The sequence below is a fragment of the Squalius cephalus genome (assembly GCF_949319135.1).
Source record: "Squalius cephalus genome assembly, chromosome: 7".
NCBI classification, from domain to species: domain Eukaryota; kingdom Metazoa; phylum Chordata; class Actinopteri; order Cypriniformes; family Leuciscidae; genus Squalius; species Squalius cephalus.
The window spans coordinates 7,221,061-7,249,030 of NC_137128.1; the positions used below are offsets into that span (position 1 = coordinate 7,221,061).

At 40.6% G+C, this 27,970-nt stretch overlaps 2 protein-coding genes across 2 annotated transcripts in view; both read left to right on the plus strand.

Moving 5' to 3' along the window:
- LOC307161679 (uncharacterized protein) overlaps positions 1-27,970 on the plus strand; it is a 396,018-nt gene that overhangs the window by 156,693 nt on the left and 211,355 nt on the right. Inside the window, exon 3 of the mRNA XM_079876558.1 lies at positions 4,187-4,324. The gene's annotated coding sequence lies outside the window, so the exon portion shown is untranslated. The remainder of the gene's footprint in view (positions 1-4,186; positions 4,325-27,970) is intronic.
- The window catches only part of LOC307161782 (NACHT, LRR and PYD domains-containing protein 12-like), a gene marked incomplete at its 3' end in the record, with an annotated part of 32,001 nt that continues 23,315 nt past the window's right edge, over positions 19,285-27,970 (plus strand). Inside the window, exons 1-7 of the mRNA XM_079876726.1 lie at positions 19,285-19,410; positions 19,848-19,952; positions 20,269-20,373; positions 20,548-20,632; positions 20,923-21,118; positions 21,213-23,028; positions 23,452-23,622. Coding sequence (XP_079732852.1) covers positions 19,352-19,410; positions 19,848-19,952; positions 20,269-20,373; positions 20,548-20,632; positions 20,923-21,118; positions 21,213-23,028; positions 23,452-23,622 — 2,537 coding nt within the window. The 5' untranslated portion in view covers positions 19,285-19,351. The remainder of the gene's footprint in view (positions 19,411-19,847; positions 19,953-20,268; positions 20,374-20,547; positions 20,633-20,922; positions 21,119-21,212; positions 23,029-23,451; positions 23,623-27,970) is intronic.

Consider the following 27,970-nt stretch of genomic DNA (forward strand, 5'->3'; position numbering starts at 1 on the left):
ATGTCAAAATGGCCGTCTTGGAGATTCACTTAAATACAGTTTATGTCTTAAATGGCCGTACATAGTTGGGAGAAAATATGATGCGTAATAATGATTAGATCTGTATTTGGTCTTAAAGAGGCAGCAGTCTAATAAACCTACTGATGATTGCTCCATTAATGTGAATCAAACAACAAAAGGCAAAGAGAAAATCAGTCGCAGCTCTTGAATGAATAATCTTGGCTTTTATAAGCTTTAATCTATCTATGATAAACTATGCAGTGTTATTTTACATCTGACTTTATTAGATCTTTTTAGCCCATATTACTCCTGAACAGTTATGTTAGTAGACATTACTGAAATTAACCCCCTGAGGTCGGCTATCGCGCCGGCGCGATAGGCTCGTTTTTTTCCTTATCAGTGAAAAAAAAAAAAAAAAAAGTATATATATTACTTTTTATCTTATATGCTTGTGTTATACATCAATCGATCCTGTTAAGTGTGTATTATTTTTGTGTATACTCACAATAAAAACAAAGTGTTGTGCTTTTCGCCAAATAAAGAAAAATAAACATGATGCGAGTTCAGCCTCCTCTCTGTCATTTAAGTCCATTCTGAAACGCGTCCGAAAATGAACCATAACTCAGCGAATACTCAGTCAAACAGGCATACAGACACACAGGCATGAAGCTTGAATTCTCTTCTTTTAAATGAAGTAATTTTTATTATAAAAAAATATTCTCCGTTTAAGTAATCTTTATGAAAAGAGAGAGATTTCAGTCGTTCTCATCTCAGCTCATTACATTTTAATCTGCCCCGCCCACGGAGAGCGCGCGCTATTCAAACGCAAATGAATGAGGCAATCCATGCAAACTGTGAACGCCCCCATATCAGCTTGAGAAAACATATCAAGCTTAAGCTTATTCAGATCATTGTACTTGTTTACACTGTCTCGCAGCGCTGTGAGGAATAATAATAATGGAAAATGTAACTCAGAAGTGCTGGTATTTCGAGGAGCAACGGATGGAATACTGTAGTAAGTTTTTTTCATTCTCAAGTAAATTGCGTTTCTGTGTGTGAATGAATGTTTCGCTTTTAGTAAACTATTTTGCTATAAAAATCGACTGAAATATGTTGAAATAAAATGTATTTGTATAAGCAACATATTAAAGGGGTCATGAACTGGATTGTTTTATTATTTTATAATGTTGCCTGGGGTGCCCTTATAATGTTAGTATGATTTTTACATAAAAAATTGTCAGAATTTATAAATAAAAGCCATTTTTCCAAGCCTGATTTCTGCCTCAGATTTGAACGCTCTGTTTTAAGGGGCGTGTCTGCTGTGAGACTGCAGTGCAAACGCCCACTGCTGTGATTGGCTGACATGCTTGCAATGAAATAGCTAGTATTACATGAACTCTCTCGAAAACTTTTACTACGTTTTTACTATTACAGCTATCGAGATTAACAAATCGTGAAAAGTATGGTTTAAAGCATTATATTTAAATCTATTCCATCACATGAAAGGTTGCAGCATGATGAGCACTGAGCAGATGACAGACAGTCTGTTGATCGCGTGAATAAAGATCTTATCATTGCAACGCAATTTTTGCACTCTCACAAATGCTTACACCAAATCACAATGCAAACACGATGTGAGTACACAGTAAGAGCTTCGTTGTGTAGTGTAACAGTGTCATTATTTCATCACGAGTTTGGTAAGTGTCCAGATAAGCTCTCGCGGCTCGCGCTGTGCTGTTTGATTGACAGCTTGGGCGAAAGGGATCGTTCTTTGATCGCTTTCTGTAGGCTATATAATTTAATAACAGTTTAAAAAAAGATTATTTTCATAATACTACGAGAAATTATGTGAAGTTGATCGTTTAGTCACTGATGCATAAACAGTATTGAACGATTTTAAGAGAAATATCTGAACTTGAATAATTACACCGAAATCACTGATCGCAGATCAGGCATTAGAATACACATGGTTACTTACATGTTGCTGGCAGATCCGTGTCGGGAAATTGTGATTGACTGATTTAATAAAGTTTAACCATGCTGGAATCCGAAGGAAGCTTATGACTGTCTTCTTCCACAAACAGGCACTGCACAATATTTAGTCAACAGCATGTTTATTGCTTGTAAGTAGCTCGATCCGGTTTAGCAATCATCATGTCGTCCTATGTTATTTAGCATGTTTGGGCGAATCGGTGGGCGGGGCTAAACAGGCCGTGTTGAAGTAGGCGTTGATCTTCTTTTGTGGAGGCGGTGTTTTATCCTCTTTGACGTCATAGTTCCCCACTTTGAAAAACGAGTCGTTTGCTGAGCCTGATGTCTATAAAAGCTTTTATTGGACTAACAAGGTAGTTTTCAGTTCTGAAACTTACAGGATATTATTATAGTATGATGATCTCTTATATGTCAAAAGCTCAAGGAAACTTTGATTTCTCAGTTCATCACCCCTTTAAACTGCAAATTAACATTTATATTCCTTATAATAAAAACGAAAGACCTATGTTACTGACATATGAAAGACAACATTTCGTTGACTAGTTTTGGATAGATTACACATTTTTACTGTAAAATATCTGCCACCTCAAATAAGCTTTTGTTTGCCAATTTTTGCTAATATGATAAATATAGTATGTTTTGTAGGCTATAGTCAAAGTAATGAATCCTTAACTTTGAAATATGTATGATAAAATGTATACTTTAGTTTTTACAAAGAAAGATTACACTTGAATTGTTGTTGTAATTGTAAACTTTTTAATAAAAAAAATATATTTACAAGGTAGATGTAAACAAATTTTAAAAGGTAAATATAAGCCTTTTCTTTAGATCAATTTTATTGTGTTTTATTATTGACAAATTTGGGTAGAGGATAAATATTCCAAAACTGAAAATACAGTATGAGAATTAAATGCAATTACTAGACATGTTTTCCTTGGATATTATACAATTTGCAAGCACAATTTGTGAAAAAAAAAAAAAAAAAAAAAAAAAATTGAGATGCTTCCAAATGTGAACCAATTTGGTAGAAAAAAAAAAAAAAAAAAAAATATATATATATATATATATATATATATATATATATATATTGCTCTTGCATTCTTTCTTGTGGCTATAGGTGACACACCTGAATGAATGGCTCATTAAGTATGCAGGCCCCATTGTCTCCTCAGGTGTGAACCACTAAATATGCATGATCGTTGACGCCCCTTGCGCATATTGCCTTTACAAACAAAAAGTGTTTTACAAGATTTAAATCAATGTATTGTGTTATGTCAATGATTAGGCAGGATGATTTTCACATCATTTTGAAGAAAAAACTCTAGGCGACCACATCCATTAGTCAAAAGTCTTATTGGCACATATTTAGTATGTGTTTTGTGGCCTTATTTCAGAAACTTTAGTTTTTTGTTTTTTAAAAACTATGCATAATTATTATTCTCTCAAAAATACAAACATGTGCTAGTTGTTCACATATTATGGTAGCCCTGTTTGTGCTAAATAGAGTGAATTTACACCTTTGCCATTAATATGTTTATAAGCAACTGAAAAAAGCACAAATGTCAGGGCATGTCAGAACATCTCAAGGACCCCAAAAACCCCTCAGACCCCAGAGGGTTAAAGCACTGGGTATATAATTTGTATATTTGTTTTATTGTATCCGTTTTTTTGTTTGACCATGTGTTTGTACTTTGTTTTTGGTGTCCTATGTCTTCTGTATATAAAACACAAAAGCCTGCACCCTTCTGCATAACATAAAAATAATTAAAAAATGGACTTTGTCCTTACTCGTGATTTTTCCCTGTTTCTTTGGTAACCCAAAGTAGCGGCACACGTTGCATTTCAAATTGTCAGGAGTGTAGATTTCAAACTCCTAGTCAGGCGTGGTTGTTGTAGGCGTTGGCCGGCCATTGTTTTGGTATACAAAATAGGCGCTAACCAGGACGCTAACGTCACCTACAGGAGCCCAGATGACCAACAATAGCCTTGCTAATGAGCTCGCGATTCACAACTTCACCAGGCGTGAAAAAGCCTCGGAATCTGAATTGAAAACAACGTTTACAAGCAAACACATTTACAAAAAATAATGCCCATAACAGGTTCGAATATTGAAGGATGCCTAATATTCGTACGAATATCATTATTTTTAAAATATTCGAATAACGAAGTTCGGAGTCGAAGCACTAACTAGCAGAGCATTCATTCCGTTTGTTTGTTAAATAAGAGGCGATCTAGCGCTGAAATGTGTTGTTTTTGAAATCAAGTGATCAAAGTGCTCGTTGCCGCTGCGATCAGTGGCGCGGATACTGTGTTTGTTTGTGGCTCGCGCACAGTCTTCACTAGGACGCGTGCTTCAATCCGTTGTGGAGACTCTCTATTCGTTCCCGTGAAATGACAAAACTAAATGCACACAAACATGGCACTGCCTGATATACAACCACTGATAAACATAATCGGTTTTGATGAAAAAAAAAACGAGGCTATATAAGTGCGGATTAGAACCCAGGACCATGGCATCATCAGGTATCGCGTAGGGATCACACCCTAACGATGATATTTTTTGAAAGTAGCGTTTCTTTTCATGGCAGTCGAGGTGCGAAATGTTGTCTTTCATAGCCATTTACTGTATCCGTACGAAGCTGTAAATCATAGCAAGCTATCTAGCTAATGCTTGTCAGTATAGAGTATAGACAGTACTCGGTAGATGCTCAAGATGGCGGCAGTCAACTGGAAAAAGAGCGGATGACGTAAGAGGTCACGTGACTGATATTCGTGTATACCCGGGCCCAGGGGTGGCGCCAGAGAATTTTCAACGCATGTGCTGAGGGGTTGCTAGATCATTGACAGGGGGAGCTGCGCAATTATAGGCAATATATATATATATATATATATATATATATATATATATTAGCAAAACTTGGCCACTAAATATTTCATATTCAATTATTTTAATGATCACAATTAAAGTTTTAATTTTATTAAATTGAACAAGCGCAACATTCAGCATTCAATCAAATATTCTAAAAGACTTTTTATTAATAATAATGTTATTTCAACTTATTACATGGCTTGGCTGAATTCCAATGTAGAATGCGGTCTGTTATTTCTTGATAACAGACCGCTGCGAAGTATAATAGATCGTTGCCATGAAAAACAGTGCGTTGCTATGGACGCGGAACGGACTATTTTCTTTGGCGGAAGCAATACAATAGTTTTTAAATCAATAAACTCCTTTTTAAATCAATAATTCGTGTCAAATTATTTATTTATTTTGTAGGTAGCCATGTAATAAGCGGGATAATGTATAGAGGCGGTCGTTATAGCGAATAACAACCCCTTCAGGCTGATTCAAGACCTCTCCGCTTCACGTCGGGGTCCTGTTCAGCCTGTCGGGGTTGTTATTCGCTATAACGACCGCCTCTCTATACATTATCCCTTACATAATATCTCGTTATTTTCGACATATGTGTGCGTGCAACAAGCAAGATGTGCATTTGTAAATCCGGTGACGCATGCATTGATTTTTATTAATAAACTAGTGTTTTCTGTATCATTGTCGGCTGCAAAGATGAAGTTGACGATCACCATATTCGTAGGGTGAACGCGCCTATAGAGAGAAATGCACATTAGAGGGCTGCATTGGGATTTAGTCCCGCGGGACCCAACGCAAATCTCGCGGGAGCGGGCGGTTTGAACTTTGCTGTGGGCGGGAATGGGAGGCTAAAAAAAACACTGCGGGATCCGGAGGTAGCCTAGCGACATGATGGAGATGTCAATAATGGCGCTTTTCCACTACACATGGCTCGGCTCGGCTCAGCTCGCCTTCGTTTGGTTTTCCACTGTGTAAAAGTTGTACCTCTGCTTCCAGGTACTTTTTTCGTACCACCTCCGGCGAGGTTCTGAGCGATACACATTTTAGTATCGCGAGCTAAGGCGATACTAAAATGTGACGTGAAAACACGGCAGACTGCTGATTGATCAGAGAGCATCATCACTATTCACTGCATCATCATTGCACGCGCCAGACGGAGTATCCTGAATAAAAAACAGCAAAAACAAAAACAAAACCATCCAAAAACAGCATACACTCGATTTCCTCCATTGTCCTGTGTGTATGTGTCCAGAATACATGCCGGCCAAGGAAACGAAACAAACAACCCCATGAATCTCTTTAATAATAGCAATAAAAATATGTGTTTTTTCCTGCGGGACGGGAGAAGACACAAAATCAATGCATCTCTATTATTGTGCGGGAATACATTCTCAGAGTTTTGCGGGTGCGGGCGGGAGTGGACATACATATTGCAGGAGGGGGCGGGAGTGTAACGCATACGTTGCGGGAGCGGGCGGTAATGGTCAGAAATTCGGCGGGCGCGGGCGGGAGCGGGATGAAGAAAACAGTCCCGCGCAGGGCTCTAATGCACATAATGGATTACATAATCAGAGAGTAGCCTATTTCTTTTCATTTTGAATTATTTCAAAGACATTTCAAGCTTTGTGTATTTGATGTATTTCTCATGTCTGTGAGGCGTATGAGTTTCAGTTAGGATAAGATGCGCTCCAGTTCACGTGCAATGCAAGTGATCGCGCGGGCGCCTCCATGATTATATTGTCTGCTATATTTATATTTTATACTTCTTATTTATTAAAAAATTAATTAAAATTAAGATACAATTTATCCAAAACGAAATTCACTTTAAAGAAAGGCTTTCTACAAAACAAAACTTAATGAAGTGGTCAAAATCATGTCTGACCCACTCCATGTCTCTCAATATATTGCGCATCCTATCTTACTCGTGCTGTTCACTTTTCATAATATTATTTCACAAATATGAAACGTACTTGGTTACTTACGTAACCTCGGTTCCCTTAGAGATAAGGGAACGAGTACTGCGTTGCAAAAGCTGTGGGAAAACTCCTTTTCTCGAGAATATTGAAGCCTTTATTTTAAAACGCATTGCTGCAGCACAGGTGAGAGCATCAGGCTCGCGCGAGCGTGCTGATAGGCTGTGCTGAGGCAACTGCACGAACCAATGGCGGATCAGCAGAGGCGCGCGAACCAATCAGGGCGCTTGCCGCGCTGTCAGTGTCAAGCGCGCGAAACTGCACGTGACAGCAGAGTATAAATACAGGAAGAATCCGCCATTTGACAGGTCTAATCGACTGAAGCGAAAAACACCTGACATAAGAGAAATAGCACGGCAAGGCAACGCAGTACTCGTTCCCTTATCTCTAAGGGAACCGAGGTTACGTAAGTAACCAAGTACGTTCCCTTACGAGAACGTTCTCTCGTACTGCGTTGCAAATGCTGTGGGAACACTATTTAAAACGCCGTGCTATTAGTCTTGTGGCCGCTCTGACTCACCAGAAGTCCCGGGAAGTTACAGAATAGCCAGGATAACGAGACCGGAACATCGGGCCCAGAGATTATCCAAATAATAAGATCTGGACCAAGGGCCAGTCTTACGTAAACCCACAACTCAAGGTGACAACCATGTGTCTGATTCCAAAAACTAGTCTGGGTCCACAGAGCCAGGATCTAGATAGAGAGAACTCGTGCCTGCAGAGCAGGGACCTCTAAGTTGTAAAACCTTACAAATGTGGACGGAACGGACCAGCCGGCCGCCGCACAAATGTCTTCGATAGGAACACCGCTCGACCAAGCCCACGAGGAGGCGACACCTCTCGTGGAGTGAGCTCTAACACCTATGGGACAAGAGAGGCCCAGTGAAGTGTAAGCCAGAGCAATGGCGTCCACTATCCATCTAGACAGCGTGAGCTTTGTAACGGGAAGACCTTTGTTTCGGCCCCCGAAACAAACAAAGAGCTGTTCAGACTGTCTGAAAGAGGCCGAACGCTCCAGATAAACTCTCAGAGCTCTGACGGGGCAAAGCGTGAGAGCATCACTGTCTTCTTCCGAGGAGGGAAGAGCTGACAGAGAAATGACCTGGGCTCTGAACGGAGTTGAGAGCACCTTAGGAACATATCCATGTCTTGGCCTAAGGATGACCTTAGAGTCATTGGGGCCAAACTCCAGACAGGAAGCGCTAGTAGAAAGCGCTTGCAAGTCCCCTATTCTCTTCACTGACGCCAGTGCCAAAAGCAGGGCGGTTTTCAGGGAGAGGGGCTTCAGATCCGCTGACTGAAGTGGTTCAAAGGGAGGTCCCCTAAGAGCCCGTAGAACCAGGGAAAGGTCCCAGGCCGGTACGGACGGTGGCCGAGGCGGATTAAGCCTTCTGGCGCCCTTAAGGAAACGAACTATAAGGTCGCTAGGAGGTCGCGCCTCACTGGAATTGGCCACGGGTCTGTTACAGACAGTTGCATCAACTCTGGGAACCAAGCCTGGGTCTGCCAGAGAGGAGCTACCAAGAGAACTGCGCATTTCGTGTTCCTGATCCGTTCGATGACCTGAGGGAGCATCGAGACCGGAGGAAACGCATAGAGGGGAAGGTTGGGCCAGTCGTGGGCCAACGCATCTCTGTTCTTTGAAAAGAAGATTGGGCAGTGACAGTTGTCTTCTGAGGCGAAAAGGTCTACTTCTGCCTTCCCGAAGACCTCCTAGAGCAGGAGAACCGTCTGAGGGTGGAGAGACCATTCCTCTGGGGGAACCCTGCCCCGAGAGAGCATGTCTGCCCCTGTGTTCAACGTGCCCGGCACGTGAGCTGCCCTGAGCGAGCGCAGGTTGGTGTGAGCCCATAGCAGAAGCTGTGTGGCTATGGCAAACAGGTTGTGGGACCTGAGGCCGCCCTGGCGATTTATGTAAGAGACCACCGACATATTGTCCGTCCGGACCAAAACGTGGTGTCCAGCCAGGTATGGGAGGAAGGCTTTCAGGGCTAGAAAAACTGCTCTCATCTCGAGGCAGTTGATGTGCAGGCGTTTCTCCGAGCTCGACCAGAGGCCGGAGGCAGGCCTGCCCTCGTACAGGGCTCCCCAACCTGAGTTGGAAGCGTCTGTCGAAATAACCCTCCTCTCTGAGACCACCCCCACGCTTACGCCCTGCTGGTACCAGCTGGCGTTTTTCCAAGGGGCCAGGGCTCGAATACAGCGCTGATCCACCTTGATATTCAAGCGGCCTGAGTGCCAGGCGTGGGGTGGTACCTGAGGTGCTAGCCACAGCTGAAGAGGACGCATGTGCAGTAGGCCAAGTTGGAGTACTGATGATGCTGAGGCCATCAGGCCAAGGATCCTCTGAAACGTTCTGAGGGGTACGTGAGAGCCCTCTATGAACGATGCGGCAAACCGCTGAATCGATAGAGCACGGGCCGATGTGGGCCATGCTCTCATAAGTACGGAGTCGAGAACTGTTCCCAGGAACGTGATACGTTGGCTGGGCAACAGAATACTCTTGGAAAAATTCACCCTGAGCCCTAGGCATTCCAGATGGCTGAGGAGCCAGGCTTTGTGAGTATGGGACTCCGCCTCTGACTGAGTCAGTATGAGCCAGTCGTCGAGGTAGTTCAGAATGCGCATTCCCCGCTGTCTCAGGGGGGAGAGAGCTGCATCCATGCACTTCGTGAATGTACGAGGTGCCAGTGCCAGTCCAAATGGTAGAACTGTGTACTGGTATGTCTGCCCCTCGAAGGCGAATCTCAAGAATGGCCTGTGGTGGGGGTTCACTTGAATGTGAAAGTAAGCGTCTTTTAGATCCACTGAGAAGAACCAGTCGCCTGGGTGAATTTGCGCCAGGATATGTCTGGTAGTGAGCATTCTGAACGGCCGTGACATGAGAGCCTTGTTCAGATGTCTGAGATCTAAAATGGGTCTCAGGCCGCCGTCTTTCTTTGGAACAAGAAAGTAACGGCTGTAAAAACCTGACTCGCTCTGAGAAGGGGGGATCTTCTCGATGGCCCCTTTTGCCAGCAGACTTAACACTTCGGTGCGGAGGACATGACTCAGTGTGCTCCTTACCGTAGTTTGTATAACCGCGCGAAAACGCGGTGGTCTGCGGGCGAACTGAAGCGAGTAACCGCGCTTTATGATGTTCATCACCCATTCTGAGACTCCGGGGATAGCTTGCCAAGCTAGAGCCCGCAAAGCCAGAGGCATTATCATATCTGGAACGTCCAGAGTCGTAGGCTCGAACTGACATGTATGCAAGTGAGAAATTTTGCTCGAAGCCGCTGACAGATGGGCCGAAGAGACCAGATGCTGTAACTGGAGAATCGAGGAAGGCGGTCTTGTCTGCGTCCCTGATCTCAGTTAAATTCAGCCACAAGTGGCGCTCTAAAACCACCAGGCTGGCCATGTTGCGGCCCAGGGCTTGAGCAGTGGTCTTTGTGGCCCGTAGCGCCAAATCCGTCGCACTTCTGAGGTCCTTAAAGGTGTCTGGGTCAGGGCCTGACTCATCCATCGAGCGGAGGAGCTTAGCCTGGAAGACTTGAAGGGTCGCCATGGCGTGAAGTGCAGAGGCGGCTTGACCGGCGGCAGCATAAGCGCGGCTGGCAATGGCCGAAGTGGTCCTGCACGGCTTGGACGGGTGCACGGTCTTAGACCTCCAACTACCTGCAGTGGGAGGGCATAAGTGTGCGGCGACCGCCTCCTCCAGTGGAGGGAGAGACACATAACCTTTTTCTTCAGCGCCGTCAACAGTGGAGAGTGTTGAAGAAGCAGATGAGCGCGTTCGCGCTGAGAAGGGCGCGCGCCAGCTTTTAGTGAGCTCTTCGTGGACCTCAGGCAGAAAAGGAGCGGCGCGCTGAGGAGGGGCCTGTTGGCGCCCCGGCAGGTACCACTCGTCGAGGCGGCTTCTGGCAGGCTCAGCTGGAGAAAGCCAGTCGAGTCCCAACTCGTTGACAGCGCGAGACATGACACGGAAGAGTTCGGCGTCGATGTTCGCTCGAGTGTCAGAAGGATCCAACTGAGAGGGGGGGGCGGGGTCCGCGGAGCCCGACCAACCCTCGCTCTCAGATGCCGCCACGGAAACTGCGTCATCCATATCCTCAGCAGATCCGCCAAAAGAGACGAGTCCCGCCGCTTCAAACGAGGGGCGTTGGTCGCTCTGAGAGAACAGAACTGGAGAAGAGGGCGTGGGCGAAGCACGTGGAGAAAGGCCCGGCGTGCATCCGCTAAACTCACCGCGTTCAGGACGCCTCTGATCGCGCCGCTTCTTCCTACGGGGCTCGCGGGGCGCCGAAGACGGAAGATGGGCGGGATCACTCACTCACCGATGAAGCGAGAGCGAGTCTCGAGCGGAGAGTAGAAACAGGCATCCCGTCGCAGAGAAGGCAGCCGCCTTTAGTGAGCGCTGACTCGGCGTGCTCAGGGCCGAGGCAGGCAGCACACTGTGTGTGTCTATCAGACACATGCAGGGGAACCCCGCAGGATTCACAGATGGAGAGCGGCATTAGTAACAACACCGCGCGCTGTGAAAACAGCGATTTGCTCTTATAGATAATGCGAAAAAAGGATACTCGTCGGATGCCACAGGGAAACGCTCAGCTGGCAGATGCCGGGATGCGAAGCTGTTCCGCTGGAAGGCCTTTCGACGACGAGCGGCTTACTCCGGAGAAGATCAGCGACGAGGTGAGTCGAGAGCTGAAGGAGATTAAATCTGTCAAATGGCGGATTCTTCCTGTATTTATACTCTGCTGTCACGTGCAGTTTCGCGCGCTTGACACTGACAGCGCGGCAAGCGCCTTGATTGGTTTGCGCGCCTCTGCTGATCCGCCATTGGTTCGTGCAGTTGCCTCAGCACAGCCTATCAGCACGCTCGCGCGAGCCTGATGCTCTCGCCTGTGCTGCAGCAATGCGTTTTAAAATAAAGGCTTCAATATTCTCGAGAAAAGGAGTTTTCCCACAGCTTTTGCAACGCAGTACGAGAGAACGTTCTCGTAAGGGAACTAAATGCGCTTATTTAATGGCCACAACAGTATAGTAGGCCTACAGACTCTCTATTTGCTGCACATTCATTTAATTCTGAATTTTGCACACACAAGTTGAAAGCATTTGTTCAAATCAAGTTCACGGATAATTGTGCGTGCATTTTTTAATCATTATGATATTAAATCATAAAGTAGGCTATGCTATGTACAAAAAATCAGATGAGCCCAGAATATGCACGCAACGTTTAATTACACGTTAAGCATTTTCCTCCTGGGGGTGCTATCGGGGTGCTTTGGTCTTTCTTGGGGGTGCTGAAGCACCTGCTAGCCCCTCCCCTAGTGCCGCCCATGCCCGGGCCTTTAGACTTGAAATATAACATGGCCAGGAATGTGGCAGCTGCAGTGCATTTCTAGTTTAAAACAATGGCAACTTAAATTTTCTTTCCATAAAAATAAATAAAAAATAACATTACAACTATTTTATTCATTATGACAATACTTAATTCTGACTTTACAATAAACTGCCATGTTTCTGCTTTCAAATGAGACCATTTATGCTTTTAGTGCAAAGGTTCATTCTTGGGATTTTTTCAAAAGCGGGGAAGCTGGCTTACAGGTTAAGACGTGAGATTTCAAATAAGAGACAAACGTGAAATAAAAAGTGAAGCTCAAACTTATGATCACTGATGAGTTCAATAGAACTTTTAATCCCATCAAATCTGGTCGACAACTGCTGTACACGATTATGATCTATTTTAATGTAATGAAGGTGAAGATTTGTGTTATAAATCACTAGTTTGGTCATGAAACTGTAGATGACGCAGGCTTAACACGTATATAGTGTCAAACTATTTATCTTTATACTATTTAATACTATTTACCATTTATTTATTTATAACAGGCTGCTGCTAAGTATAACAATATATAGCAATACAATCGTTTATAAATCAATAAACTCCTTTTTAAATCAATATTTTGTCTCAAATTATTGATTTATTTGGTAGGTTGCCATGTAATAAGCGGGATAATGTAGAGCGAGGCGGTTGTTATAGCGAATACAACCCCTTCATGCTGATTCAAGATCCCTCCGCTTCGCCTGTCGGGGTTGTATTCGCTATATTGTATTCGCAATGGAATGACACCATAATGTGTGTCTATGGTGAGTTGCCAGACCTAACATCTTGATGTAGGCTACGCTGCGGCTGCACTAAATGTTTATTTCAGTAGGAAGTAGGGTTGCCAACCATTTCTTATAATACGGAATCGTCCCGTATTTAAGGCAACAATGAAACGTCCCGTATGAAAGCCATACGGAACGCAGTTTGTCCCGTATTTTCAGGCATACATAATCAGGCATTGAGAATTAACCTTTTTTTTTTAGACAAATCTTTGTTTGATTAGCAATTATACGATTGATTATACGTTCAAGGTAGGCTTTAAGACCCAGCAGAATCCTCTACTGACTGTCGCTCCCGCTTCACAGCCATCGGGACGCGCGCTAACGGCAAATCCATTCTTTCACTGTCCGCGTTTTGATTCCAGCTAATCAGTTTAGGCGACTACAATACAAACAATGTGATTATACATGAGTAACGCAAGAAAACATGCAATCTACCTGAGGGAAGACGTTATCACACATCTTTAACTATTGTAAGTTAATGTTAAATAGAGAAAAAACATTTTACATTAAAGTAACTAATAGCCTACCATAGCCAATTTCAAGCACCAAAAGCAGCCCATACTAATCATCTAAGTACTCTTTATCTTTATCTTTATTTAGGCTATACGTGGTTGCAAAAACATTTAGACCTAGTTCAAAATTGTAACTGCCATTGTTTAAATGCTTTTTTTTTTTTTTTTTGCTGTAATTTCAAAGACGTTCAGTTACTTTGCTTTTAAATTTTATGCCATTGTGGGATTCCAAATTTATTAAAATGTTTAATTTAGGTTTACATTGAATTTAGCATGTTAAGGTTAGGTATACGTTATTATTATCAGAGTTTTCTAGCAAAAGACTCCGGTCAGTCCTGTTTTACTGAAAATCTTAAAGGCTCTCGGATTTTGTGTTTTAACAAGAGAGTCCTGCCAGTCCTGTACTCGGGTCTCAGCATTTGAATAGATATGCTGAGTGAATTAGGGTGGGCAGCACTCTCGGTCTAGAACCGGTTCCTAAAACCTGTCTTTTTGGTTCCTGCCCCTAAATGTATATAAACTGTAAGAAAACATTTCACAGATTCAGACTTTGGTGACTGCAGCGACCGACAGCTCGTGGTGTTTTCAATAAACAATCTTGCTGAAGAAACAACCAAGTCTCCTGGGCCCGTATTCATAAAGAATCTAAGAATCCTCTCAGAAAACTCTTAATTTAGCTTAAAAACTTTTATGTAGGAGTCTTAGCCTAAGAGCAATTCGGGAACGATCTGAGAGCAACTCTGAGTAAGGAAAAGACAAAAACTTTTATCTTAGTGAGGAGGCGGGGTTGACCCCGTTGCTATGTATGACACAATCTTTTGAAGACTGTGATTGGTTGGTTGTCCAAGAAGGAAAAAAAGAGTGATTTTAAGTAAAGGGTCTATTCTAAGCCTTCACTTTGAAATTACATGTGTCATTTTTCCTTATTTGACCGTTCTCACACACACACACACACACACACATTATATATGTGTATATAAATCCTTTTTTTTATTTACCATGCTGTTAATTTCCTAAAAAGGTATTTGATTGGCTTAGAATGATAAAAATTGTTCCACTCTTTCCAATTACACTGATTAATGGCATGTCTATTTAAGTGGTGGTTTGAATGTTGGTTTTAATGTATCAAACATGGAATCAAAACCAAGAAGGGCGAGAAAGCCCAACTGGACAGAGGAACAGTGTTTACTGTTAGCCCAGTTAGTGGAGGAACACAAGGCCATTCTTAAAGGAAAATTCGGGCCGGGTGTCACAGCACGGGACAAGAAGCAGACATGGGAGCGTATAGCACAAACTATTAACGGTTCATTCCCCCTGCTTGTGCGCACCAATGAAGACTGTGAGAAACGCTGGTATGTGTTGCAATCAAAAGCCAGAGAGGAAATTGCAGCACACAAGCGGGAGTCTTCACGCACAGGTGAGTGCTATAACACTTTTTTGTACGCTGGCAAACTTATCTCTAACAATTATATATGTATAGCCTACTGTACATGTGGTCCACTGTATTGTTTTCTAGGGGGGGGGCCACCTGCTAAACAGCTGTCCCAAGTAGCCCAAACCGTTTTTAACATCTTAGGTCACTCAGAAACGAGTATCACCGGTTTGAAGGAGGGCACAGACAGCTCAATGATTCAGCTGGTGGAACTACAAAAATGGTAATTTTAATAAACCAACAGCCAAGTAACACAATATAAAGACACATTTTTATTTAACATAGGCAAGGCCATTTCTATCTGGCATTCTATGAACTGAAAAAAAAAAAAAAAAAATTGGCCTACATTTATTTTAAATAACAGAGATTAAATGTTTTCTCCTTTCAGTAGCACAGAGCCTTCAGCAGAGGAATGGGGACCGTCGACATCGCAGGTGGGCGACCCTCAGCCCGAAGCGCCTCATTCCCTGCCTTCTGCTGCCACCGCAGCTGCTCCAACACCATCCCTAGTAGACAAAAAACTGGAGATGGAGATGGATGTCCTAAAGCAGCAGAAAATAGTACTCCATCTACAGGAGGAGTACTACAAACTAAAAATTGAGCTACTCAAAAATAAAACTAATAACAAATAATATTTTTTTGTGTCTTCATAATATCTTTCTAATGAAAATGTTGGCTAAGGTGTGTCTGTTTAGTCACGATTTTTATATTACATTCACAGTAACTTACATGAAATGCAAATTAGTAAACTGAGCTCTGTAAGGATTCCCACTTTGGGACAGATCCCTCCCTTGTGGAGGGTATTCTTCATCATCCTCTTCATCAGCCCGATTGTCCGTGGGAGGGTCTGCAATTTGTCTAGCTTTACAGATGTTATGAAGCACTGCACAGGCTGTTATCACTTTGCAGACCTTTTCTGGTGCCAGTCGCACCTCTCCATGCAAAATGTGAAAGCGCCTCTTTAGTTGACCAATACCCCGCTCAACTACGGCTCGTGTTTTCTTGTGAGCTCTGTGAGTTAATGAAAATTAACAGAATTCAGTTGATATTTTCAAAACAAAATGGTAGGTTATTTATGGGAAGTAGAGTAGCCTACAAATACTACTGCAACACATTTGTTGTTCTCTAAATTTGAAGTCCACACACATTAAGTGTATGTGTTGTCACTGTTACCTGTTGTAATTTAGCTGTGACCCCTGGTCAGGACGGAGGTAAGGTGTGAGGAGCCATGGTTTACAAGGATAACCACTGTCCCCTAACAAGTGGCAATTTGCTGGAATACGACGTCCTTCAAACAGATGTCTCAGGCCACTTTCTGCCAGTATCCTGGCATCATGTGTTGCGCCGGGCCATTTTGCAACAATGTCTACAATCTTATAATCTGCACCGAAAACAACTTGAACGTTTATGCTGTGGTACCTCTTTCTATTAACATAAACATCCTCGTCTTCCGACGGTGCAATAATTCGGATGTGGGTTCCATCAATTACTCCGACAACACCAGGGAAGCCTGCTATATTCATAAATGCAGTTTTTTGAGCCTGCAAGGTGGGAATGTCCAGTGGAAACGAAATGAACTGCGAAACAATAAGAGGTTCTGAAAGTGCTGTAATTGTTTGTGTGATCACTCTGCTTACAGAAGGTTGTGACAGACCCAAATCATCACTACTGCATTGTTGCATTTTCCCAGTTGCCAAATATCGTAATGTAGTGATAACTTTCATTTCTGGCGCTATGGCATTTCTGCGCTGTGTCGGAGATGTTAGCGCGTCTCTAATAAGATCAGTCACAAACATGATCCCTGCACGATCTAATCTATAGCGTCGCATTAACTCACTGTCATCCATTGTCTGCAACACATTTCTTCTCCTTCGTCTTTCTGCCATTTTCTCCTCTGCTAAAGAAACTCTTAAGCCTCTTAAAAGTCCTCATCCGTGCTCCTAACAATTTTGACCTTAAGACCTCTTTTAAGGGTTAAGATTCTTTCTGAATTACTTTTTTCTTTACTAGGAGTTTTTCTTTAATTTTAAGAGTAAACGCCCACATTTCTAAGAATTTTCTTAGAATTTCGTCACTAGGAGCTACTCTTTGCGTTAAGATTCTTTATGAATACGGGCCCTGGTCTTTCGATTCTGAGTTTCCAACACCATCTATATGTATCTTCCTGACAAAAAATACACTAAAATTACAATAAAAACTAGTGCAAAATGCCCGTGCAAAATCAGTTTTTGAATGTGTTTTTAGTAATTGTTGGTTTGGTGTGTTTGAGTGCTCATTGTTACAATTACACAGCAAAAGTTCAGAGACATTTTTATTTGTGCATGGTAGAAAGCAAGCACACAGTGAACTCCGAGAAAACGCTATGCTTGAGCAAACAGTTTGTGAATAGGCTACTACAAATGATGGCCGTGAAAGAGACTGTGAACGCATTGAATAGGATATGTTTAGTTGGTGAATAGCATAGGCTACTATTACACAGTAGCGATAACGTTAAGCGCACCAGAATGAAATATAATATACAGAAGTAAACATTATAGCTGACTTTCAGATTCAGTTAACATCCACAAATGAATAAGCGCGTCGATTCAGGGAGCAGTGCAAAGTGCCCGTGCAAAATCAGTTTTTGTGAGCTGATCGCCGTCAAAAAAGTTCAGGAGATATTTCTTAGCGATGGCTGATTTCAACAGTTTCAATATGATAAAAAATAACTTTTATATTGATTCAATGGATTAATTGCATTTTGAAAAAAAAAAAAGTGTCATGAATTTATTGCATTTTTAGGAAAAAATAATCCGTTTTTATAATAAATCTTTGAAAATCTAAATCTGGATTTGAATTTTTTATGTTATTATAACCTAAAGATGCTATGTGAAAGATTGAAACAGAAAATAGTGGTTTTCATCTTGCCACTTTCTTGGTAAAGAAAACACATTTTTACTCAAATTAGCCTAATCAAAATGGATTTATCACGTTTTGGAACCAAACTATAATATTCAGAAGTAAACATTGTAGCTGACCAAGTGTTTATGTCAGAATGTTTATTTTTAAACCACAACCTTCTTGGGGCTTCTTTTACCGATATATTTAACGATATCTTTTGCATTTGTCATCCAAACAACGTCAAACTTGGCACTGCACTTACTCGTGCCCGTAGCAAGACACCTGTCGAGTTTGAAATCCAACGGACTAACGGTTCGAGAGACATGCGAATAACAGACATACAGACACACATAAAGACATACAGACAGACAGACGTTTCTGTAATTTATAGATAGATACACCTTTTATGTTTATTGTTTTGAATAGAGGTTGATGATACAATAATATGCTATCTGTTGGTGTATCCGTTGGTGTAGCTATATATTGAAAAAAAATCAACAATTTGAACATGGAGCCACATCATATCTATGGGATTGAACCATATAGGGCCTTTAAAATGAAGTTTATTAAGAATGAGAATATAGAAGGATATTAAGATATTACTTTTAGAGTTACAGGCACACAAACTTAGGAAAAATACTATTTATGGCACTCAGTAATTTGTGCAATTGTGTTGATAAAAAAGAAAAAAAAAGAGATAAATTTCTAGTTTCAACATTATTTCTTCTTCAGAAAATGTGCGACCATTGAAAACTTCCCTATATATTGGGACTTAAAATTAACTTTATTCTATATTCTGCCTTAAAAATTAAGAAACCAAAAGAAAAGTTTGATAAGAATTAGAATCTAAAAGGATATTAAGATATTTGTAATATGAGCTGCAGGCAAGGAAACTTTGGGCAAAAAATTTTTTTCCACAAAATGACCCAAATGTGTTTGTCTGAGAACCTTTATCTTTTGTACACATATTTAACTGCATATGCTAAAATGATATGCACTGTGTTGTACAGTACAAATATTTTGAGTGTCCCTTATTTTACTGCTGGGGTAAAGCTGTGGCTCTGCGGCTCTGCAGACAGATATTATTGTGCTGCGATCAGTGGCGCGGATACTATGTTTGTTTCTGGCTCGCGCACAGCCTTCACTCTCGGACGCGCGCTTTCTTTGCCCGCTTCATATTAGAAAACTGGTCTAGCGGTCTCTGGTGGTGCAAAAATGTATTACAACTAAATTCAATGCACGCCATTGACGCCACTTAACCGAGCAAAATGTTTCACTCGGTTACGCAATTTTTAACGGTTAATCGGTTAACCATGGACACCCCTAATGGCAATATATTTGTCTGTAACTCACTTTATTTTATACATTGTTTTTGCTGTTGCTGTTGTTGATGATAACTCAGCATTCTTCATTGTTGTCTTAAATAAGATGTTCTTCATCTGTGTAAAATGGTGTCATTTCCAGGTGATGCTGAAGGATTGAGTGTTTTCAGAAAGCAGTGCTGATCAGTTTTCAGTGTCAGTTTAGCTGCAGTATGTCAGAGGAAAGAGGAAAGGACTCTCTCTCTCAGAGGAGTCTCTCAGAGAAACACAGGTAAGACTGTGTCTGTTTTCATCAGTTTAAACCCGACTGGACTTTGTGTTTCCCTGTCAATAACATTAAACTTTAAGCATTGTTTTATATTTGCAAATGCTTTGCACAACTTCTTAAATTAACACTGACATTGTCTATAAAACCCTGTTTGCTCTATAGAAAATATCACAGTTAATAATTTGTTAATAACCTAAAATAACTCTTAAATTATGGTCAAGTATCTTTTAAATCCTCAACATATTTAATCTCACTCATGTATATTAAAGAAATTGTTAAACTAATGTGAGCCAGTAAATAAAATGATGGTTAACTATAAAACTGTTGATTATGTGAGTGTGTGTATTTCTGTGGAGGATTAGATAAAGACACAAATGTGTTTCACACACAGTTGATCCTCCTTTACTAAAGTGTTTTCTCTCTGTTCTTTGTGTCATCAGTGTAAGATCAGGCTCACATGTGTCCAGCTCTGTGTCTCTGAAGAGTGATCGGTCTAAAGGTAATCCAGCAAACTTCAGTGAGAAAACACCATCATCTAATAAAAGGTATTTTGTGTGTTTGCATTACATTATAGGGTTGTATTATTTGTCCACAGTGGTGTATGTGATTGAACTTGACTGTGTAAGGGGATTTATGAAACTCATTCCAGTAACACAATTACACAGGCAGCCACAAGGAGGCATAAATTCACTATGGAAAATAAATTATGCAACTAAACATGTCCATCCATCCAACCATGGTCATAAATGAACAAACACACAGCTATACTGCATTTGATCACTATTTGCAAAATTATACATTTTCAAATGAGACTAAAGCATCTCCTGTAAAGTGTTTTCTCTCTGTTCTTTGTGTCATCAGTGTAAGATCAGGCTCACATGTGTCCAGCTCTGTGTCTCTGAAGAGTGATCGGTCTAAAGGTGATCCACCAAACTTCAGTGAGAAAACACCATCATCTAATAAAAGGTATTTTATATTACAATTTTTTGTCACGTGTTGACTGTGTTTAAAAGTTGCATCAGTGAATATCAATCATGAAACCTGTTTAGATCAAATATTTATCAGAGTATTCACAGTTAATGCTTATTTCTCTTTCTGTAATATATCAGTTAGTATTTTATTTTACTAATTTGATTACAGGCTTCAATATGAGACATTAAACTCAGACGTTCAGACTCACAGGAACCACAAGAATTTCAAAGACAATCTTCTAGGGATCTTCCAGGTAGGAAAACACATTTTTATAAATGTTTAATATTTCTAACTAACAAATATGTTTTTGAACAAAGAAATTTTATAGACATTTTCTTGAACATTTATTTTTCTTTTAAACACATTTAGTACAACATGGTTAGCATGTTAGTCTTTTAACTGGATTTTTTTATGTACATGCATTATAATTATTGAATAAATAGTGTTGACCAAATGTAGATGAACAATTTGTTGTTGTTGTTGTTTGTTTTTTTTGCAATTTAAATTGTGTTACTCTGTCTTTTCTCTTACTTTTGTTTGTAGGATCTTGAGAGCAAAATAATCACATTTCTGAAGAATGAGCTGGAGAAGTTAAAGAAAATATTACAAAAAGAGAACACACAACACTTTGTGAAGGACTTTAATGAGAACAGATCCAGTATCAAATCAGCAGCTCTTGATCTCACACTACATTACCTGAGAGAGATGAAGCAAGATGAAGCTGCTGATGCTCTAGAAGGTAAGAGACTCATGATCATCTGTCAGATTGTCTCTTATAAATGTAGGAGAGAAAAATAAGACTAAAACTATCTATTGTCTGTTCCTGTGTTTAGATGAGCTGTTCCTCATTCCTCAGCTGAAATGTGGCCTAAAGAAGAAGTATCAATGTGTGTTTGAAGGAATTGCGAAGCAAGGTGACTCCACACTTCTGAATAACATCTACACAGATCTCTATATCACTCAGGGTGGCAGTGAACAGGTCAATACTGAACATGAGGTGAGACAGATTGAAGTTGCTTCCAGGCGTCATGAAGCACAAGAGATACAGGTTGAATGCACAAATTTGTTTGAAGCACCTGAACAAGACAAGGAGATCCGAACCGTACTGACAAAAGGAGTCGCTGGCATCGGAAAATCAGTCTCTGTGCAAAAGTTTGTTCTGGACTGGGCTGAAGGAAAAGAAAATCAAGATATCAGCTTCATATTTCCTCTTCCATTCAGAGAGATGAACTTAAAGGAGAAAGAAAAACTAAGTTTGATGGACCTTATAACTCAATTTTTCCCAGAGACAAAAGGACTGAACCTTACAAGAAGGAATCAATTCAAAGTGCTGTTCATCCTTGATGGACTGGACGAATGTCGCCTTCCTCTGAAGTTTGATTGTAATGAGACGTGGCGTGATGTATCGTCACCAGCCTCTCTGGATGTTCTCCTAACGAACCTCATGAAGGGAAATCTGCCTCCTTCTGCTCTCATCTGGATCACCACCAGACCAGCAGCTGCCAGTAAGATTCCTCCTGACTGTATCGACCGGCTGACAGAGATACGAGGATTCAGTGACGCACAAAAGCAAGAGTACTTCAAAAAAAGATTCACGGATGAGAATCAGGCCAACACAATCCTAGATCACATTAAACAATCAAAGAGTCTCTTTATCATGTGCCACATCCCAGTCTTCTGCTGGATTTCAGCCACTGTTCTCCAGAAAATAAATAATGATGTGAAAAACACTCAGGCTGATGAGATCTCTAAAACACTGCAGGAATCAAATACTGTAAACACTCCCAAGACTCTGACACAAATGTACACACACTTTCTCCGCTTTCAGATCCAGCAGAGCCGCCGAAAGTATGATGGAGAATACACACCAGATGTTTCCTGGGATAAAGACGCCATCCTTTCACTGGGGAAACTGGCATTTCATCAGCTGGAAAGCAGCAACCTGATCTTCTATGACACAGACCTGGAAGCCTGTGGTATTGACGTCTATAAGGCATCAGTGTACTCAGGCATGTGTACCCAGATCTTTAAGGAGGAAACAGGGATCGTTCTTGGTACCATGTACTGCTTTGTTCACTTGAGCATTCAAGAGTTTATTGCAGCCCTTTATGCACATCTGTTTCTAGACATCAACAAGACAAGTGTGTTTGAGCATGAGTCTACAGAACAGGAAAACAGAAATGAAACCATGATTGATTTTCTCAAGACTGCAGTGGACAAGGCGCTCGAGAGTGACAATGGACACCTGGACCTTTTCCTTCGCTTCCTCCTCGGTCTGTCACTCCAGTCCAATCGACGACTCTTACAAGGTCTGTTGACACAGCAAGACGGCAATGACCAGAGCAACAAGGAAATAGTTCAGTACATCAAGCAGAAATTAGAAGATGATCTTCCTGCTGAGAGATCCATCAATCTGTTCTACTGTCTGAATGAACTGAACGACCAGACTCTGGTGAAGGAGATTCAGACCCACCTTAGCAAAGGAAGTCTCTCATCTGGTGACCTTTCACCTGCCCAGTGGTCTGCTTTAGCCTTTGTGTTGTTGACATCAGAGAAAGAGCTGGAGGAGTTTGAGCTTCAGAAATTCAAGAAATCAGACGAGTGTCTCATTAGATTATCGGCAGTCATCAAAACCTCCAGAAGAGCCCTGTAAGTCTTTTAATATATTTTCTCATGTTTAGCTCTCATCTGAAAAATGCATTTATCTACATTACCCTATAGTGATTCCCCATCATAAACATGAACCTATACCTGTAAAGCTTTTGTGTGTGTGTGTGTGTGTGTGTGTGTGTGTGTGTGGAGACAGTTTATCCAACCTTAAGACAAAATATAAAATTACACCAGACTTGTATGACTTATATAGAATTTTATATATATTAGCTCATACTCATACTTGAGGAAGAAAAAAAAGAAGACATATTTTATTCATATGAAGAGGAATGTTAGTTTAACTCAGCCTCTTTGCTGTATGTGCTGTTTATGTAAAAAATAAATGGAAAATGTATTTAATATTTGTATATAGAACATGTATTGTATGTGTTCCATCTAATTCTGTGTTGTGACTTATTGTAGGTTAAATGATTGTAACTTAACAGACAAAAGCTGTTCAGCTCTGGCTGCAGTTCTTGGATCAGATACCAATCTGAAAGAGCTGAACATGAACAATAATAATCTTCAGGATTCAGGAGTGAAGCTGCTCTGTGCTGGACTGAAGAATATAACTTGTAAATTAGAGATACTGAGGTAAGTTGAGCCACAGGAGTCACATGACTAGAGTGAGGTGCGATGACTGACAGGACGATGCCGGAGGCAAAAGTGCGTGAGAACTTTTGTGAAAAATTCTAATATCTTTTTTTTATTTGTTACAACGTGGGTATACCATATCAACCCTGTCATTGTGCTATTTTATTGTTGTTGTGTTTTTTCATCGAGTAATATTGAAGTGACATTCAATACAGAAAAGGAAAGATCTAACATTAAATATCAGAATAAGAGCTACAGATCCTGAGGGTCATTGGCAAATATCTTTTCTTGTAAAATAAGTGCTCCACATGGCTCTGGGGGGTTAATAAAGGCCGGAAGCTAGTTATTTTAGTCAATAAAGTTTTAAATTAGGATATTTTTCTGGCACAAACACATCGCTTCACTCCAGAAGGCCTTTATTAACCCCCCAGAGCCGTGTGGAGCATTTTTATCATGGATGGATACACTTTGATGGACTTGAAAAATATACAGCCATTCACTGCCATTATAAAGCTTGGAAGAGCCAGGACATTTTTTTATATAATTCCTATTGTATGTATTTAAAGCCCTGCATTTTAGCCTGAGCCCGACGGGCCCCGACTTTTTACGCCCCTAGGGCCGGGCTTCGGGCCAATTTTCACGTCATAGTTCACATGCGGGCCGGGCCTCAGGCCTTTTTTGGGTTATCCTTCTTTCTATATTTTTAGACATTAATTAAAAAAATATGAGAAGTTGATGTCGACGATAGAAAAACAAACATAGAAAGACATTTAATAACCTCATAACTTTCATAATCTTATAATTACACTGACATATGATTGACATGACAATCTCACGCACGCACACAGAGTGATAGAAGAGAGGACTGGCTTAAAATCTTCCACTGTGGATGCTATTCTTTTTCTCCACGATGCTCTGTAAGAGACTGTTCTAACTTTTCGTTTGACTTTATTTTCGTTTAACTGTTGGAAACTACTGGAAAAAAGAATGGCCATGTTCTGTGGTGCATTTTTGAGGTAAGATAACCTGCAAGTTTGTTTTTGATTTATTTAATTTAATTTGTTTAGATTGGCCATTGCTCATTTCGTTTGCGAGCGCTGTTGCGAGCAGCTTGAGCCTGCCTCAGTATTTCAAAAAAATTTACTCACTGTGGTTTAATAAAAAAACATTAAAATAACTGTCTGTGTGATATGCTTTAAGTGTTTTATATCTATGGATTTTATTGTAGCCAAGTAAAGTATTAGCGTTGATTTGAGAGGCTAAATTGATCAAACATGTTTTACTCGCTGTTGGCTCGGCTTGCTTGGTCGTCATTTATTATAATTTTTTTTTAAATGCTCTAAACATTTGTCTAAATGAACTTAATAAAGAAATGAAAAGAAAAGAAACATAACTAACAAAACTGACATATTTTAATGGCTGCAAATAGGGCAGGCTGCCGCTGTGAAAAAAAAAAAAGAAAAAAAGAAAAAAGGCCTCGGGTCGGACTCAGGCTGATAATTCTGATGAGCTGTCGGACACGGGTGGGGCTAGGGCCTGAGCGTCTCGGGCCAGGGCCGGGCTCGGGCCTAGATTTGAGGCCCGTGCAGGGCTCTATATGTATTCATCTGAAAGTAGAATGTCATATACACCTAGGATGACTTGAGGGTGAGTAAATCATGGGCTAATTTTCATTTTTGGGTGAATTATCCCTTGAACACCTGGTACTGCACTGTAATGCAAATAATTGCAAGGGATTATAATATTTAGTGGATAAAGTATTTTCTATATATGTATATTCTACTTCTTATAAGTTAACACTTAAATTGTGCTTTTTTTTTCTTTATAGTAATTTATACTTGAGTGATGTAATCATTACTTGCATACCTAGTGTTGAGTCAGAATTCAGATGATTCTGTCAGAGCTGGTACAGATGTGGCCTTTAAAAACGCACGTTTTCTCCCGCGGCATTCTGCAATTCGTCTCGCAGAGTCTCGCAGAATTCTGCAAGTGCTTTCGGGGGGGGCCTAGTTACAAATTCCCTCAATGTGTTTCGCTTCACAGAATATACACCAGGTGGCGCATAAAAAAACAACTTTACATTAGATTTTTTATTTTACTTCACATTATGTCATGATTGTGAGAAAACATCCAATAAAATATAAATTATAAATAGTAATAGACACAAATATTTACAGTACTGTATTATACAGACATTTGAAAATATTTGTAAATCCAAAAGGTTCATCAAAGTTGTCTTAAGACAAGAAGGGGTATTGGACAACGTTTACAAATTTTTATATATGCTTTGTCATTGCTGTGGTTTCCAGGAGATGAGTGCATGCAGAATATTTAACATTGCTTTTATTAAAACAGCAAAGTGACGTTCTTGCCAGCACATAACTTTTTTGTACAGCTATTAAGATGATTGTGCGTGCAATGCGCATTTATACTAAGTGCAACAGAGAATTTAGTGTGAGCATAATACACGTCTGCCTGTAAAAACCCAGCAGTATTTTTTTTATTTTATACACAAAATCATCCTAACATAATGAAAGGCTTAAATTATGCGACTTACCCAGATTCTTAATTCGTGCTGATATTTCTTGTGGGATTGTTCTTGTGAGGTAATGTTGCAGCACAACGCGTTGCATTTATATTTTGGGCGCATCTGATTGCCATTACATTTTTAATAAATATTTTAATTGAACTGTCTTAATGCATTAAGCATAAAGATTTTTCCACGTTAGTCTCAGAATGCCCGGGGTTGGCTTGAGGTCTTGCCGACAGTTTGTAAATCTTTTAAATATTCATATTCACAAAATCCATATAAAGGGTGATCAACAGTTATGACTTATAAAATAAAATAAAAATGACTAAATAAGAGGTATCTGATTGACATTGCATTCATAATCATTACTTTTACCGGTTCTTTGTGGCAAGCTTTATGCGTGCGGTTGTGCGCTTGAGTGTGGTTATATTACGTAAACGCTCACTATATAAGTAATTACATTAATATAAAGGGGCGATTTATCCACGAATGACTTAAAGGGCACCTATTATGCAAAATTCACTTTTACATGGTGTTTGAACATAAATGTGTGTTGGCAGTGTGTGAGCAAAACCACCCTAGAATGATAAAAATCCACCCAGTAGTTTTTTTACTATCTCAATAAATCATAAGCACTGTCTCAGAACTCCCTGTTCTAGATTTTCCTCACTGTGACGTAGAAATGAGCTAAGCCCCGCCGACGTGATTTGATTGACATCTGGTTTTGGCATAGACCCCGCCCTCGGTGATCTGCATCCTCCATTGTTTCAACGACAGCCGGTAATGTCTCCTAAGAATTGTGTTGTGGGATGTAAGAATGGACATACTAGTCTTCACTGACATCAGAGCCACTGAAAACGCAGCGGATGGATTTTATTTATGAAGAAAAGGCACCACTTAAACGTCCTAAATACGAGATTCATTTTCTGACTGACTGTTAACGAGGGTCAAAGTTAATCCTAGAGTGTGGATCGTTGCCTACTGTTCGCGATCCAACGTCACCTCCAGAAAAAGTAAGTGTATTTTATGATTTTTGAGCAAATAGTCATTTCAATCGATGTCAGCCAGTTCAACAACAAATGCGTCTAAAGCTATTTATTGTCGTCGTCATAGGATGTCTCAACAAACAACGTCAGACAGTTTTATGTCACGTATAATTTTTTTTGCAGCATTTACAAATGTAAATAAATTAAGGTCTGCTCTATCTCCATAGACAGTAGGCTATATAAACGTCTATCTCCCTCCCCTTAAGAAATAAATAAAAAAATTAGTTTGTACTTCACAGTAGTGTGTGTGTGTGTGTGTGTGTAGTTTCAAAAAATTGCGCGCACGTTATCACAGTTCGTATGTGTGTGTGTGTGTGTGTTGCACATCCATAATGGCAAAAGGGACGCGATTAAAACTTTGTAAGTACGTAAATGTATCAAATAACCATTCCGAGACGTTTAGTCCATTCTCATTCGTGTTTATTCTGTGCCGGAGTCTCTTCATCATCTGGGTCCAGCAACAGGGCGGGGATATGCAGCTCATTTACATTTAAAGTGGTAGACGCCAAAACAGCTCTTTTTAAAACAGGCCCCAAAAATGACATTTTCAAATGGTTATAATAAATTAACTGTGGGGTATTTTGTGCTGAAACTTCACAAATACATTCTGGGGACACCCAAGACCAATATTACATCTTCTAAAAAGGGGCATAATAGGTGCCCTTTAAATCACCAACTAGCCTACTAGTCGACTAGAAAAAAAAAACTTTTAGTCGGAAGCAGCCCTTATTCCACATATTTTCGAACCAGGCAACAGGACATCTGGGTTGAG